The 17,885-nt window shown below is 44.2% G+C and overlaps 2 protein-coding genes across 3 annotated transcripts in view; one reads left to right on the top strand and one right to left on the bottom strand.

Moving 5' to 3' along the window:
- The window catches only part of LOC111873787 (lysozyme-like), a 16,092-nt gene extending 3,551 nt beyond the window's left edge, over positions 1–12,541 (bottom strand). The window contains exons 1-4 of the mRNA XM_023868752.2: positions 12,049–12,541; positions 4,819–4,995; positions 3,349–3,422; positions 2,483–2,621 (exon numbers count right to left, since the gene is read on the bottom strand). Coding sequence (XP_023724520.1) covers positions 2,483–2,621; positions 3,349–3,422; positions 4,819–4,995; positions 12,049–12,208 — 550 coding nt within the window. The 5' untranslated portion in view covers positions 12,209–12,541. The remainder of the gene's footprint in view (positions 1–2,482; positions 2,622–3,348; positions 3,423–4,818; positions 4,996–12,048) is intronic.
- Positions 1–17,885, top strand: part of LOC111873785 — an 85,174-nt gene that overhangs the window by 25,672 nt on the left and 41,617 nt on the right. The window contains exon 2 of one of the 2 annotated variants that reach the window (XM_023868746.2): positions 9,612–9,726. In XM_023868746.2, the coding sequence (XP_023724514.1) occupies positions 9,721–9,726 (6 nt within the window). In that variant the 5' untranslated portion in view covers positions 9,612–9,720. Of the gene's footprint in view, positions 1–9,611; positions 9,727–17,885 lie in introns of those variants that run through there. The other variant, XR_002844434.2, reaches the window with a different exon arrangement.

The following is a 17,885-nucleotide window of genomic DNA, read 5'->3' as shown; positions in this document are numbered from 1 at the left end:
AGTTAAGCCATCTAAGACTATTTTTAAATCTCCCTAGCACATACAGGACAGAAAAGTAATTTTAGTTTTCAATTTTGTATTAATATTTGATCCATTCTCGTCTATTTTTAATGACGATTTTGTAATTTTAGGAAAGGGGCGGTATATGTCTGACTTGTCTCCCCAGTTGATCACGCCCATAAGAATATAATTTTATTTTTTTTATGCTTCGTGCCATTGTAGACCGGAACACTGTCCTGAATAAAAAGGCAGGTGACCAAGTTGTTGTGATGGAACTGCTATGTCTAGAGTGAAGTAGATTTCACTATCGAATCCCTTTTTATTGAGCCATGGTATTATATCCATTACGTTTAGTGTGAAGGTAATTCATTCATCAATGGCTCTACACCCCTTTGTTGGGCCCTGGACTCTTCTTCAGTTTCATAATCCTTTCACATAGATGGTAGGACTCCTTGGAGGAGTGATCAGCCCATCGCAAGGGCGCTACCTACACCCAGGATAACACAAACATACAAGGGTTGGATAAAAAGTAGTGGCAACACTGCTATAATATGAAAGATGTGCGTCAGGTGGCACTAGCGCCGTCTGTAGCTGATAGCAGAAGTTCAGTTGAAGTAGTGCAGTGAGTGGCTCTGATTGTGTTTCATTGAGTTGCATTGTGCATCGTCTTGAAGTGCAGGAGGCCAGTTCAAGCACCTTAACAACATGTTTACGAAAGAAGAACAACGCTCCTGGATAAAAATTGAAGTTGCACTAGGTCGTAGTGCACAAAACTGTTATCAGGGATTGCGAGAAGCATGTGGTGATGCTGCTTGGCCATATCACACAGTGGCACGATTGGTGAAATTGTTCCGTGAAGGGAGGGATGTCATAAAACCGTGCTCCAAATTCTGCACGATATTCTTGGATACCGCAAAATTACAGCGCGTTGGGTACCCCATACAATGTCCGAGGTGCAACAATGGCAACGTTATGCAATTGCACAGGACTTGTTGGACCGGTACCAGAAGGAAGGTGACGACTTCCTTGGAAGGATCGTCACTCTAGATGAAACTTGGGCTCGCTCATACGAACCGCACTTGAAGCGACAGTCAATGAATGGAAGCATCCTGGCTCTCCTCGTCCAAAGAAAGTGCGCCCTACACAGAGTAATGTGAAGGCGATGTTCATTGTGGCATATGCCATTGATGGAGTGACACTGCACCACACTGTACCTCAACGTCAGACAGTAAACGCTGCCTACTACTGCAATTTCCTGCGTAATCATCTTCGTCCACCACTCAGGAGAAAGTGACGACACTTGTTGGCAACGAACCCCATCATCCTTCATGACAATGCAAGGGCTAATACTGCTGATGCTGTCAAGGATCTCCTTCGCCGCTGGCGATTGGAGATACTGCAACATCCGCCATACTCACCCGATATGAGTCCGTGCGATTATGATCTCTTTGTCAAAATGAAAGAACCACTGCGAGGGACAGGTTACAACACAAGAGAGGAGATTATTTGTGCTGTAGGGTGGTCAATGCTGGACATCTACAGAAGTGGGCGTGCTGTTGGTGTACGACGCCTTCCACAAATTTGGCAGAAGGTGGTACACATGGGGGGCGATTATATTGATATATTACCTGAGGTAATAAAGTAATTTCAGAACTATAGAGGTGTTGCCACTACTTTTTATCCCACCTATGTATAATAGACGCACACACAGACATCCATGCCTTGATGGGATTCGAAACCATGATTCCAGCGTTCGAGCGAGCGAAGATAGCTCATGCATTAGAGCGGGTGTGAAGGTAATGCCACTGCTCTTTCCTGGCCTACTGATTAACTACACTGTGAAGAGTGCTTTTTCAGCTGATATGCAAACTAGCAAACACCAGCAAATTTGGAAAAAGTCGAAAGTAGAACATCTGTCAGTGCGTTGTACGTTTGAACCTTGTGGCTAAACCAAAATGTGAGACTGCTGGAAAACATGTCTTCAAAAAAGACACCGACTACAGCTATCTTCATGTGGGCGTTGTTGTAATGCAACTGCCTCAATTAGTTACTCTGGCATTGCTAGCCTCTTTGTAACAGTGGAAACCCCACTGTTAGACTTTCGTGTTGTTTAAGCGCTTTCCTAAACAACGGGATGCTTCTATTGCGTTGCCTATGAATTGCTAGCCGTTGACCAGCGATGGACGTCTCATAGTCCGGCCTTCCTGGTGGCACAGTTTCTATTAACCACTATATCGAATGTGGAAGGATCTTAATTTACTCGACAGAGTCGTGGTGATATTATGTTATCCCTGGCTTGAACGTAACAATTCGGAGCATTCAACGTACAAGGACAAGGACTGTGTCTGCTGTTAGGGAAGATATGTAAGAAGAACTAAACGCGAGGGAAAACTTACGTGCAACTTGACCTCAGAGGGAATAAATAATCTTTATTGCGGTTCTCGAAGTTGATGCTACATCATACAAGCTCCATTCTACTCACTCGCTATGGCGTCCACCCGGCATTTGTTGTACCGATTATTGAATAGTTTATCGTCGATGGGCGTCTGGCAACTCCCGCCGCCATTGTAGTGGATCATGACGTAGTCATCACAGTTCGTTGCGCCATCGCCGTTGCAGTCCTGAGGCCACAGAGAGACATATTTCACGATATTAATTGGAACCGCCTCTTTATGAAACTGAGAACCATGTGACATGCTACTCACTCGGTTGTATTCCAATCTCACCACAATGTTGTGACGTGTTACTCACCCGGTTGTACTCCAATCTTACCACAATATCTTGGCGTGTTACTCACCCGGTTGTACTCCAATCTCACCACAATGTTGTGACGTGTTACTCACCCGGTTGTACTCCAATCTCACCACAATATCTTGGCGTGTTACTCACCCGGTTGTATTCAAATCTCACCACAATGTTGTGACGTGTTACTCACCCGGTTTTACTCCAATATCGCCATAATAATGAGGCGTGTTACTCAGTCACTTGTATTCCAACCTCACCGAAACACCTCGGCATGTTACCTACAAGGTTGTACTCCAATCTGACCACAATATTGCGGCGTGTTACTCACCCGGTTGTACTCCAATCTCACCAAAACACTTTTGTGTGTTTCTCATCCGGTTGCACTCCAATCTCACCGTAATACTGTGACGTGTTACTCAATCGGTTGTACTCCAATTTCACCAAAACACTTTAGCGTGTTACTCACCCGGTTGCACTCCAATCTCACCGTAATACTGTGACGTGTTATTCAATCGGTTGTACTTCAATCTCACAAAATACTTCGGCGTGTTACTCACCCGGTTGTACTGCAATCTCATCACAACATTGTGACTTGTTACTTACCCGGCCATACTTCTCCATGTATCCCGCCACAGTTCTGCTGGCGCAGTCATAGTCCAGCGCACAGCTTTGGTATGCTGCAACAATGCAACCAAGCGCTAAGGGTTTTTGTCCAGGTTACAAGAGCTGTTCAAAGGGGTAAGGTGCAAGGTATGATTCTTGGGACTGTTACACATGAAGCTTCTGCGGCTGCGCACCATGAGTGCAATACAGCAGTCCACAATACAAGCCTATGTCTTGATCTTTTCTTGGCTTGTTAGCAAGTAGTTGCGAACTGGTACAGAGAACAGAGCACACGCTCGATGTTCTATCGTTACGTGCTAATTATGACTTGGTGCCAGAAGACCGCACAGTTAGTAGCATTTTCGAATTAAAGAAAAGTGTAGTAAAGAAGAGAAATGAGTTGCCAGTATCGAAGTAAATTGAGCATCTTCACATGAATGTAGATCACAGAATTAGCATATTTTGTATTACAGTGGATTTCAAACTCGTTTGTTAAATGAGATTTGGAGTTCTCATGACAGTGACTGTGACGGCTAATGTTTTGCTAGATGTGTCGTCGTCTCGTGTGGTACGTCGTTAATATTTTACTCTGAAAAGTCTATTTTCTGTAACTCGAGGATAGTTTACCCCAAACACGCAGGCAACAGGCTTCTCCGAAAATTCGGCAACGATCTACCGAACTATACAGCGCCACGTCCTAGCACACAGTAATCTGCATGTTTTTACTGAAGTTCGGAATTTATGATTATGTTTATATTACATGCGAGAAATGTTGTACGTGAACAGAATTATTTTCTCAATAGATTTTATACTCCATATTCACTGTGGATGTAGCAAGTTGAAACTCCCATAAGAGACTGCAACTACAAGGACTGGCCACCGTGCCTTATGCGAGCTCCAGGCGCTACTGGCCCTGTGGGCAGTACCTGGTAAGGGCCCCTTCCCGGGGTTACGTGGCAGGTAAACGGGATTCTTTGGCCATGGTAGGCTACCTGTCTGATGGAAGGAAATTTTTTCCTACACGTTTATTATACATAATCTGCAGAATCTGCAATAAATGTATTATATGTTCAATAAGTACTGGCTCGTGAATTAGTTATGACCAGTGGAGTAACTCCTATAATTTTTTTTGTTCACTTAGGTATCATTTCAATTCTTGTATTGGGGGTTTACTCAAGTCTGTCTGATAGAGTTAGGATAGTTTATCTTTTCAGCCTATGTGTAGTTTCGCTATTGTCTAGTAGGTTCACTGCTAGTGCATTAGTGTGGTTTTCTGATTTTCTTAAGTATTTGGTATTCCACTTCTTTATTTCACCGAGCTCTGTCTTGATTTATAGATCTTAATGGATCCCGTGGTTGTTATGTGCCAAGGTGCGTTCAGAATGGATAGTAATGGTTAATAGGATGTAGCATAAGCAACGGAGTGGGCATGAACGAATGCCGTCAGAAGTCAGTGCTACTTCGGCCTACCTTCTTTTCTCTCCGGATCGTCGTCAGCCAGTACGTGTCGGCCTGCATCGGCCCAGTAGATGTACGAAATGGAAAATGGACCGCAATAGCCCTTAGAACAGGGCCGATTAGTGGAGCATTCGTTGGCGGCCTGGCACAAGCAACGGAAACAGGCTGCGTGGAGATTCGTCACGAAGGCTGCAAACATTAAGAAACAGGCCGTGTGAAAGTATCTCACGAAGGGGCTAACGTGGAGATTCATAACGAAAATACGAACACTGTAACGGTGAAGCGTGCATTGCATGGGAATTTGACGTATCACAACAACAAAATGGAAGCCACTTGGAAATTCGACATGCGTATGATAACTTCAAGGAAAAGATCTCGTCAGGATACTACACAAACACTGCAACAATAAGGAACATGCCGCGTGGAGCTCTGCTATACAACACTGCAGTAGCGAAAGGAAAAGGAAAACAGGCACCATGGAGATTCGTCACTAGCGCTGAAACAGTATCAAACAGGTTATACAGAAATTCAACAGTGGCATTGTAACAGTAACTCACAGCAGTCCTAGTGCCTTTGGACCCTAAAAGGCAAGGTAAAGTTATCCCTGTACTTAATTAATTAAGCATTAGGCCATGAAGACAAATGGGGGACTGGAGGTACAGCTCCACCATTCTTGATCTTGGCAGTAGATGAAGCTTCACGCCTCTGCCGCTTTATTTCTGGGAAACAGGTCCCGGTGTAGTGATCCTTTACGTACTATCACTGAAGTCTGAGTTCTCGAGCGTATTGTAGGGTGCTCCATTAATTTCAAACTGCAGAAACCTTTACGAAAACAATGGCAGAAAGTTGAAACAACTTACAAATATACGGAATAACGACACATCTCCGAGTAAAATTTGGCAGACTCATCTCTCAAAGCCACTTCTGATAATGTCAAACTTATCTTAATACGATACTTATAAACGAGCCTCTGAATACCTAATCATGGAGCGTAAAAACTTCATATAGTTTTAGTCATGTATTCATTGCCGTCTAACATACAACTCGCACTACGATTTTAAAATCGATATTTAAAACTTTTCGATTTTGAAACTCTCAATAGTTTTGAGCTGTATGTCCTTATTTAACATATCTTAGAAAAGTAAAAAGTAAAGGTATCCCTGTACCAGGCCGTGAAGGCCCATAGGGTTGTGAGGCGTTGAGGGTCCCACACTATCTAGACAATCGGTTCNGTATAAGTAAAAGTATAGGTATCCCCCCAGGAAAGTTTCTGGTATTCATTTTTGTTAGAGGCTGCGTCTACCCCAGGGCCATAGTGCTGCTGGAAGTATTAGGTAAACTGAAAGAAATCCAATGACCTCATCGGGACTTGAACCCACGACCTTCTGGCTTGTAGCATAGTGCCTCAACCACTACGCTACCGCATGCCCCCTATTTAACATATCTACTGCACATATTTGGCACTAACTTCGCCGACAAGCGGCGGTCGGTCGGTCGGTATAGTTCGCTTGCGGACTACAGGCCACACACACACACACACACACACACACACACACACACACACACACACACACACTGTTCACCGGTTTCACGGCCCTGCGCTTCACGGCGACCGGTGAACCGCCGTCTGTGAAGCGCATACGAATTTTGCCCACGAATCGGCAAGCCTGACGGCCGACAACGTTCGGAATGAAGAAGTTAACGATTTACAGATCAGCAGAGATGCAGAAAATCCTGTCCCTCTGCACGTAGACATCTTTCGCACTTAATTATTTCGTTAAAAAACACAGGTACAAGAACCCTTCTTGCATTTATAAGACAACACACACCAATTTTCACTGGATGGAGCGGGATTTGGTGAGTTAGTTGTGGATTCTGTGAACTCCAGCAGCGATTATTTTGCGTATTTATGTATCGCTGCAAGTGAAACCACACTTCATCGGAAAGGAATGTCAACTGCGCATCGATCTCACCTGCGACGACAAACTGAAGAAACTAACTGCAAGAATGAACCCTGCTATTTGGGTGGTCCAGCTGCAAGGCGCAGGTTACTGTTTTCTAGGGTCTAAGCTTTAGCAATTATATTGCAGTTCTTGCACTAGGCTTTGACACTTCAGTCTCTTGAGCTAGACGTTTCAGTGATCTCCTATGCGTACCTTCAAGTCTGGCCCCTGTGTCATTTAAGCTGTCCTCAATAAGCACTTGGCGCTTACGTCTTTTTCTTGTCTATTAAGAGTCCCGTTGTTCTAAGTTTATTCACCAGATTGTGAATTGTATGTCTGCTGGTAACTCTTTCATCACGGAATTTACGTCGAAATTTTCGCTGACACTTTCTAGCATTTCACACAGGTGTCATACAGAAATACACGTTGCTATAAAGTACACCACACCATGATGTAACGCACTGCTCACTAACTGTAACTGAGCACATATGACTAATGGAGCCGATAACTGCTGCCCACTGCTGACATATCACAAATAAACTCCCACGCATGAACCGCACTGTTTCCGTGAAACATAATGTCATCAAGCGGTCCACAAGTTAATTATACTTCCATTCATTCCAAACGTTATCGGTCATCAGACATGCTGATTCATCTGCAAAATTCGTATGCGCCTCGCGGCAAGCAGTACACCGGTCGCCGTGAAGTGCACAGCCACGAACCGGTCAACAGTGTTAAAAAACTCGCTGTACATATACTATAACCTGATATCTGAAACACTACAAGAATTAAATACTAGATAGAAGCGAACACACCCCATACCCTACATAAACCTGAACTAACTCTACAGAACGCTCACAACATGTACACGCAACACAACGGAAGGAAACACACACATTACCACAAAAAAAATATTTTTATTTTTAATTTTTTATTGCTAGTGGGATGGGACTAAGCCTCTTGTACTGCGGCCACTTGTGGCCTACTGTACCAGCCTCAGATGATAGGTGAGGGTGATTGTGGAGTAATTGGTGGAATGAAGATTGGCAGGGGAAACCGAAGTACTCGGAGAAAACCTGCCCCAGCGTCACTTTGTCCACCACAAATCCCACTTGACCAGACCCGGGATCGAATCGGGGCCGTCGCGGTGGGAAGCCAGCGACTAACCGCTTGAGCCATGGCGCGCCCTACCACAAAAGAAAGTACATATTCAGCTGTATTAATAGTAATATCAATGTATCCCACATGTAAAATATTAACGCATGCTACCGATATACCAGTTTATAACACATGCTGCGGATAAATGACATTAGACTTTGGATTTTAAATTTAAATCATAAACTTTGGGGAACGTATGGACACGAAACACGACGTAAAATGCATGGATTTATCCAAAGATTTTAATGCACCTGATGATGGCCGAATAGGCTGAAGCATGTTGTGCAATACTCGTAGATGTGCCAAGTGAAGATATGCGACTTGAAACAACTGAGGGTTTCAAAATCTGAAAATGTTTAATTTTTAAAACTGTAGCGCGAGTTGCGTGTCAGCCGGCAGTGTAAGTAAGAAGTGGACGCAACGCAGCCGAATGCTACAACACAACATCACTGCATATAGTGTTCAGACCAATCATTATCTAATTCCAGATGAGCCCAATAATTGGTGTACAAATACTACATCTCTTTTTGTCTGTTTATTTAACGATCTGTACTGTCATTAGCCGGAAGGTCGCGGGTTCGATTCCCGTTGAGGTCATTGGATTTTTAAATTGACCTAATCTTTCCAGCCTCACTATGGCCCGGGGATCGACTCAGACTCCAACAGAAATGAATACCAGGAGTCTTCCTGGGGGTAAACGGTGTTCGGCGCGTAAGGCTGACAACCTCACCGCCATTTGTGAGCCGATTGCTTAGAAAATTTGGGAGCCTCAACGTCTCACAACTCTATGGGCCTCCATGGCTTTTTGCAGGGATAGCTTTACTTTTTCTCTGTACAGTCATTAACTGAGACAGCCTAGCGTCGAGTGGCAGGGAGATCAATGAAGGACCAACTGGAAATGACATTGAAGGAAACGATCGTAGTCTTCATCTAAAATAAGGAGGAATTGAGGAAAACAATGCAAACTTATTTCGGGGTAGTCGATTGTAATCCGAGATTTGAAACCAGGATCTACCAAATACGAAACAGGATTGCTAATCACTACACCACGACGTTTCGGTCACTACATCTGGTTTTGAAAAACGGCTAGTGCAACTGAGTCAGGCATATAATGTCAATCGACCTTGAGTTTGTGCATATTCCGTTACCCTGAGAAAGGTCAGTGTTTGTCCAGCAGTTCCGTGTGTGGTTGAAACTTGCGCTAGTTTTGCAATCTGATGACGCAACAGTCGGTGTGTATTTCCATCTACTCGCCTGCGTTGAGACGGTTCCAGGAATGGCCGTACAGGGCGCTTCAACCCCTTCAACGAAAATCTAATCTGTGCGATTCACAAACTCTATATTTCGATTGCTCAGCCGCGTGAATTTGCCTTTCTTACGCTGCCTCTTGTTGAAACGCATTCTACATTAGGAGTAATGATTCATCAAATCCAGTTTTTTTTAACTCACATCCGTCATATGACATTTTATTCGTTATGCAAAGAAGAGTTATTTTACGTAGGTACTATTGATGTATTCTCACGACGTTGATCCTAATTCATGTGAAAATACAGTTACGACCGCTACGAGAGTGTAAAAGTTACATCATTATTGTATTTGGCTCTCACCTAATTTACAGATGGTTTACTACCTTTGTCACCAGATGCTGCAACTGTCCAGACCTCAATGAGAGATAGTTCTTAAAGTGTTTAATTCTTCCACCAGAGTGTGCGCTCACTGCTATCGCACATGTGGGGGCCAGAACAAAGCGTGGTGGTGGTTGAAGCCGGTGGATGCCAAGGATAGAACTGATGGAGCAAAATACTGGACGATAATGGAGGTACGTTAATCGTTGCGGTTAGTGGGGCGAAATTTTAGTGCTTAATGAGGTGGAGCAAAATACTGGACGATAGTGGAGGTACGTTATTCGTTGTGGTTAGTGAGACGATATATTAGTGCAGAGTTACTGCAAAGAATTGGTTTATGTTCTACGTGGAGCTTATTTCTTCATGAAAAGCTATCAATTACTCAGCTACTAAAGCATTTCCCCAAATTTTCTGGATCCCGAAGGTTCATTACTATGTTCATAAGAGCCTGCATCTGGTCGCTATCCTCAGCCATATTAATTCAGACTGTACCACCATATCTTATTTCTCCAAGATATTAAGGAGGGCCAGGTTGTGTGTAAATACAGTTTTGATGGTTCATTAAAGGGGCCAGCAAATTGACGGGTGGCCAATTTTCAGAGATGATCAACTTCGCTGTATAACCACATCTGCTTAAAATAGCACTACTAAATTCCACTTGATCCAGCCATGATGTATTCTGCTGTGAAACAAATGCCAGTACCAAAAACTATTTTGTTTGACGCATGTTCGAAACCCTGTGGAACGCCTATCATATTCATTCACTCCGGCCGACTGTACGCAGAAAGGACTCGCGCACCACAGGAGAGGTTTTCGTGAAACTATATACCGAAGAATTCTGCGAAAAGATTATCGAGACAAGTTAAATTTTCGTTCAGATCGGACAGGTTTAACGATCAGTTTACATGATGAATCACGTGGGTTTCTGCATTTAACACATTAAGTAACCGACGAAATGTTTCGAATAAACGTTATAGAGAGACTAAATTATACAATAATTGTTAATACCGTCTAGTGTGATTCAATCTGTAGATATTTATTGCCTTTACGATGAGCGTGTTCAGAACTACTATTACAAAGTTTGTAACACAAACTTAGAAGTTTTATATATAAAAAAGACATTTACAGTTATTTGGATTAAAATCTTATTAATGTATAATACATTTAAGATCTTGAACCGATATGGTACTTGTACCTTTTCTGTTAAAACGGAAAGTTGGGGTATAATTTGGAGTCCTCAGAGGTCCTCGCAGTGATTCCCCCCCCCCTTTTAGCTTGTTGTGGTTCTGTATCGTTGTGATGTGTAGTTCTTTCCTTTTTGCTGTGTTCTGAGGCACTGTTCTGTGCTTTAGTAGTGTGACAGATCAGAATGAATAGAGTTAAATTGTAAATTAAACATATTTTTACTCTCACGCAGCTTTCTTTGTATACGAGTATCTTATGGTTTTCAAAATAATTAGAATGTTATGGCATTTTCGAATTGTGTATCCAGCAGCCATGAATGACCTCATGAACTCAGTCACAATTAAGAAAAACAAAAGAAAGTCTTTGTTGTTGTTAGAATGCATTAATATCATATTTGTTATATTCTTTTTATGTAACGGTATATTAATCATAGGAACTGGCCGCGCCATAGTTCAAGCGGTTAGTCGCTGGGATTTGTGGTGGACAAAGTGGCGCTGGGGCAGGTTTTCTCCGAGTACTTCGGTTCCCCCTGCCAATCTTCATTCCACCAATTGCTCCACAATCACCCTCACCTATCATCTGGGGCTGTACAATAGGCCACAAGTGGCCGCAGTACAAGGGACTTAGTCCCACCCCACTAGCAATAAAAGAAAACCATAGGAATGGAAGGATATGTTTAAACAGTTCATACAACAGTGGGTATGAAGCCATTATTATTATTATTATTATTATTATTAGAGGGTGTGGGTTTCCCCATGCACTTAGACCAGTTATTGGTCCATTGTGCGTCCCCTTTTAATTTCTACTGTCGCCATACCCTACCGGTACTGGTGCGTGCTATCAGCCCCGTTCAGCCAACGAGGTCGGCCCTCGGTACCTGATATTTCCCCCATCTACCAGAGGCATTGGAAACTACTTGGGCGGGAAATGTGTTGCCTAGTTTTGCTCAGAGGTCTCCTAGAGACATGAGGATCTTTTACGTGCCGTAAATCTACGACACGGGACCCACGGCTTAAAGTCCTTCCCGGAGGACTTGTTCCCTGAATTTTTCCGCCCTTAAAAATTCCACGACCTCCGCCGGGTTTGAACCCGTGTCATGAGGTGGGAACGTTACCCTTAGACTACGGAGGCCGCATAATAATGGTTGTTTACTCAGTTTGTTTTGACTTCTCGCTGATCTGAATATCATGGCCTAGCAGTAAACAGTTGTATGTGAATCCGAAATTGGTTTACTCCACGGGGACAGTATTGCCAAACGTGTCTGTTGGCAGTAGGCCTACACTGTAAACGTTCAGTACAGTTCGTTAAGTACGTAAGTAGCAAGCACTTACCCGCTGAAGCGGAACTTGCTAGCAGGAGTAGCAGCACGCAGCATCCGCCCGCCATGCTTGCAGACCAACACTGCGGTGACAGGGCTGGCCTTGGTGTGACGACTGCGCGTGGGCTACCCAAAGGCTTCTCTTTTCTGCAGCAATGCTCAGCATATTGCATACATTTATTTCAGAAGTATTCTCATGACTCATGCAACGCAAAACGGCTTAGGAAACGTAAAAGAGTACGATATACAACTGGAAGCTTCCATATCTCGATATAACAAGTTCCATTTAGGACGAACTCTGGCCTACCATTCGCAGAAACGAAATGTTGAAGTCGGGCCCATCCAGCCAAGGGTCTTCCTGTAAAGCACATCGTCTGAAGCTGATCGTGTATAACCCTTACATCAGGTACTGAGAAATGTTGTATAATGACCAGATTGCGGGCCAGACATCGGGTTTCGATTCCCGGAAGGGTCAGAGTCCACACTGGCTCTGCAGATCAGCCAGCTTCCTATCCGATGGGTACCAGGAACTCTACGGAGATAAAGCGCCCTGGGCGTGAAGCTGACCACACACCTCCGTCTAGTGCCGAGGCTAAGAATGGTACAGCCATTCTACACTGCTTCCACGCCCTCAGATTTCTTCATTTCGTCATGCTTAATTAAGCAGAGGGACAACTTAACCGTCACCTTCGAAACGACTTTGTTTTTAAGTTTCGGATATGATATGCTGTGTTATATGCGGACTTCTTAATCTGCAAGTGGCTGAAACATGTAGCACCGATTTTTTTCTATGCCATACATTCATATGTCTTCAGATCTCTCACAGTCGGCACTTCCCCCCTTCCCAAAGCAAATAAAGTAAACTGTGTTCTAATTTTAGATTTTGACGTGTGTAATGTGCAGATTTACCAGCGGCCGGCTTTGAAGTTTATTAAGCTAGTATAAAAATGGGAAATGAAATTCAAATTAGCGAAGGTCTTTCGAAATTTCAACAAACCCTATGGAAGGGTTTATGTAGTATACAAAAATAATGCGTCCATTCCGATGAAAATCGGAACTGCCTCGAATGGAATTTTTAAAAAAAAAAAAAAAAAAAAAAAAAAAAAAAAAAAAAAAAAAAAAAAAAACAGTATGTGAAATATGATGCATGGCATAGTTCATTTCTAGCCTTATATGTACTACGATGTGTTTTATTGTGGATACGTTCTATTCCTGAAATTTGAAATTCTTCTGTGAAAGTGTCAAGTCGAATTTTAGTGAACTCTGTGGGGTTTAAGGGACAAAAGGAAAAATCCACATATGGCCTTATGTAAACCAAGCTTGTTTATGGATCACTCTGTCTGAGACATGGAACCTGCCTGACAACTCCCGTGACAATACTGGTGCGTATGAGTGACAATGTACTGGGATTGGCTTGGGAATTCGATTTATTGAACTCCTGTAGATCGTAACTATACGTAACTATAGCGCTCTCGCTAATTCACACACTCTGCAGTTCACTACAGCACGTACTGAGTCTTCTCAGTCTGCTGTGTCTTCACCAGTCGTTGTCTGGTAACGGAACGTAACAATGTCTTCTGCTTCCGTGCTGATGTTCTTGCTGGCTGGCGACTGCCCCACAACTAACTCGTTATCAAAGTCAAAGTTACGACCGACGATCAGTCTGGCAGTCTGTCTTGGTGTCAAGCAACCATCTAGGGCCAAAGACCAAATTTTTGTTACTGTCAGACTAGAGGACGGGTCTGTCGTTTACAATTGCTGTTGGTCCTCGTCAGTGCATTCTCGGGTCAGAGCCCTGCGGGGCTCATGACCATATTTTACTTCCTCCGATTCGAGATTCCTGCAACCTGGAGTGCCAGGTCCCCGTATTTACATTCCACAGGAACAGGATGACCCACTTATACCTCAGGCACTGGGTTCGTTTTCCGTCGCCTGCTACGACTGTCAGGGTTACATTTGGGGTACTCGAACCCGCCTTCACTCGGGGGTCAGAGTCAGAGGTAGAGTTACTTTGCGGCTGGCGGTTTACTGCCAAGCCTCTTGAAGCTCACGACCAGGGATATTTTTTTTGTAACTGAACCCTTGCGATCATAGCCGTTGTGTAACGTACTCTCTGACGAGGGTATGGGTATGTCTCTTATGAACACGCTTTGACTTTTTCAAATGTACGTATCACACATATAGCATGTTATTGAAAATTCTTCCTTGTGTACTACATACAAGTCCTCTGTCAATACAGGCTTTACAGAGCAGATCATGTCTATCTTACTTATCTTCTGCTACAACGGCAGCTTAGTCACTCGAACGGTCGTAAGCTTGACCGCCGCCAAGTTTAAGCCTCTCACTAACCGGCCTCCTTATAACATCTCGACTCGGACCGCACAGAAAACACCGTTCCTCTATTGCCTCTACAGTCGTGTAGTGTGCTTGTTTGCGAAGCCATTACTGAGTAACGGTTGTGTAGTTGTTTCTTTCGCGGTCGTTGCCTAGCAGCGGGTGTACATGCCACAGTATTGTAGCTGTTCTCTTCTCCGCAGGTTGTTATATGCAATACGTCGGGAGCGACCCGCGGTGTTAGCGGCTTAAATCAGTTCTACCCTTTGGATAGTCGAGTTTCTAAGCATGGTGGTCGCCGATTTGGAAACGACCCCTCGTAGCGGCTAAGTTTGCCGCTATGTCCGTGGTTGTAGAACTCATCTGGTCTGAGTTTATCCTTACCTCCTTCCCTTCCGTGGGTGTTAATATGATTGGCTGGGAAGTCTGAAGGACTTGTTTGGGCGCCAGTAGTCGCCAGGCGGCTGAGGCTGCAAATGTGTAGGATGCCGTCTGGCAAGGTTATGTAGCGGGATGACTAACTCAGGATTGAGTCAAGTAGAACAGGAGCTGAGTCCCTGGATTTTAACGGGCCTTGCTCTAGCAGGACAGGGGGAACTCTGTAGCACACAGTGACAACAATAGTTGGCCCTCGATATTTGACTTATTATTATTATTTTTTTTATTGCTAGTGGGGTGGGACTAAGTCCCTCGTACTGCGGCCACTTCTGGCGTATTGTACCAGCCCCAGATGATAGGTGAGGGTGATTGTGCAGCAATTGGTGGAATGAACATTGGCCGGGGAAACCGAAGTACTTGGAGAAAACCTGCCCCAGCGCCACTTTCTCCACCACAAATCCCACTTGGTCAGACCCGGGATCGAACCCGGGCCACCGCGGTGGGAAGCCAGTGACTAACCGGTTGAGCTATGGCGCGGCCCTTTTGACTAATTAAGTTAATTCATTAAAAAGATTAAAATTTAGTAATTCAAAAGAAATATTTGTTATAATGGGCCCGATTACAATGAACGGTTAAAGTCCCTGTGCTTATCTAATTAAGAAGAAGTCATGAAGACGTATGGGGGAGTGGATGTGTAGGTCCACGTTTTCTTGATATCGGCACTAGTTGGAGGTAAGTGGTTAGCTTCACCCTCCGGCCGCTTTACCCCTGGGGAAAAAGGCCTTGGTACCCATTGGATAGTAGGGTGTCTGGCCCCAGAGATGGTCTGGACGACATGGAGAAGAGATCATTCTTGACCCTAACGGGACTCGAACTCCGACTCTCACAATGCACCTAGAGAGAGAGACTACAGATGCTGAATTTCGTGTTTGCACTTGCAGTCTCACTCACACAACCCTGTGGGTCTCCACGGCCTATTATAGAGATAGCCCTACCTCTACTACCTGTGTTATTACGTTTTCCATGTATTTATCTTTTAAGATTTTTAGAGCTATCTTTTGCTTCATTAATCCGCATTATCAATCAGTCCGAATGACATCTCCGCAATTAATCCGGATTGGCGAGGGTTTACTGTAATAGCTAATCTTCTTGCTCTACGGCTGGGGTATCGGTGTTCGATTGCCGGAAGGAGCAAACTTCACAGTGTCGCTGTCTGTTCTGGAGCTCAACCAGCTTCCTAGCTCGTGGGTATCGAGGGTTGTTTCCCCGGAGCGTGTTGAAATTCCGCCACATTGCCGTATATGTTACGTATGCGTGGGGCTACAGACGTCTTCAAGACGTGGTGCGCAGGCACAACTTCAGCTTAATGTTCTACGCTCAAACTACGACTGAAATTCTCGGTCCAGTGACACAGTTTTACTTAGATGGACTGCATAATGTTACCATCGGATGAACTTTATAATCGCAGACTTCATGGTTGCTTGATTTCACAGGTCGTGCCGTAGCTCAGGCGGTTACTCGCCAGTTACCCACCGCGGCGGCTCGGTTTCGAGCCCCGATCAGATCATGTGGGATTTGTGGTTCACGAAGTGGCACGGGGCCAGGTTTTTCTCCGAGTACTTCGGTTCCCTCTGCCAATTCTCATTCCAGCGACTGCTGCATATTCGTCATCATCTATCATCCGGGGCTGGCACAATAGACTGAATAGTAACCGACGTACCAAGCGGACTCGGTCTCACCCCATTCCATGAAACTAAAAAAAAAATTATTACATTTCACAAACCGTTTCAATCGAAAACTTTACGAGGTATAGCAGGAGCACCGCGGTACGTATCAAATAAAACCATCCACGAAGACCTCAACATACCCTTCATAATGGATGAGATCAAAAACCAAGATAACAAATACCAAAACCGGATTACAGGCCGTGAGAACCAGCTAATCGATGAGCTATCGAACCCACACGCTACTGCAAGAAGATGGAAGAAAAAGTGGCCAGAAGATTTAAGAAATGAAATGGATGAGAACCGCCCATGGGCAGTTACTGCCTTCAAGACATAAGAAGATATATCACATTTACTTGTTACTTCCTTTACGGTTAAGTAGACTGTAAACTGGCAAAAATAATAATAATAAAAAAATTCACAAACGAGACTGCAGAGCAACACATCTGGCGTACAGTAATGCAGCATCGTGATTTACGTTTAGTTTACATCAGTTATATTGCTTTTGGTCCTAACTAACCAGTTTATATAAACCCTTTAACCAGTTACGAAGCCGGAACCCATGCGTACAACTCTCTTAGCGTGGACATGGTGTGGCTCAGCCCGGCTTCTAGTCAGTCTTGATGTTATCAGAGCAGCGAATGCGAAATCGCTGCTGTCTGGAATGTGAGACCATGTGGTCTGACAAAGTTACCATCATTTCGGAGGAACCTGCTGCCTCCGTCTTCAAGGTTGAAAAGTAGTCCGCACGGAAAAAGATGGTGACCCCCACGTAACCCTGTATTCTGTCTTCGTTTACCTACCGCGCGACTCAGTCTTTGCTCACAATATTCGAAGAGCAGAATCCTCCGAAACGTTTGAAATTTTCTACAAGAGTACACGGCGTCACATCTTAAAATGCGCTTTCTGGAAAATCGATCACACCAGCAGTGCAGTTAGTTAAGACTAACTACTCGTACATCGGAAATGGTCCTCGTTAAGAATCTCATAGGTGCTCAGCTACTCGACAACTTTTTGACGTTTATGAAACCCGAGGGTTCATTACTATGCTCACATGACGTCACCACTGACTGGTCCCTGTCATGAGCCAAATAAATTTACGTGTATTTCACAACAGCTCGCAACATTCTTTTAAATCTGCCAGCCTCTCTGTCCATCTATCTATCTATAGTTTACTTTAGTTTCTTTGGGTGAGGTGATACCGAGTCCACTTGGTACATCGGCCACTAACTGGCCAATTGTACCAGCTCCGGATGATAGACGATGAGTGTAGTGCAGTCGGTGAAACGAGAATTGGCAGGAGAAACCGAAATACTCGAAAAAACCTGCCCCAATGTCACTTTGTCCACCACAAATCCCACATGATCTGACCTGGGCTCGAACCCGGGCTGCCGTGATGGGAAGCCGGAGACTA

Source organism: Cryptotermes secundus, unplaced genomic scaffold (genome assembly GCF_002891405.2).
Source record: "Cryptotermes secundus unplaced genomic scaffold, Csec_1.0 scaffold214, whole genome shotgun sequence".
NCBI classification, from domain to species: Eukaryota; Metazoa; Arthropoda; class Insecta; order Blattodea; family Kalotermitidae; genus Cryptotermes; species Cryptotermes secundus.
This window is presented reverse-complemented; position numbering and strand designations above follow the sequence as displayed.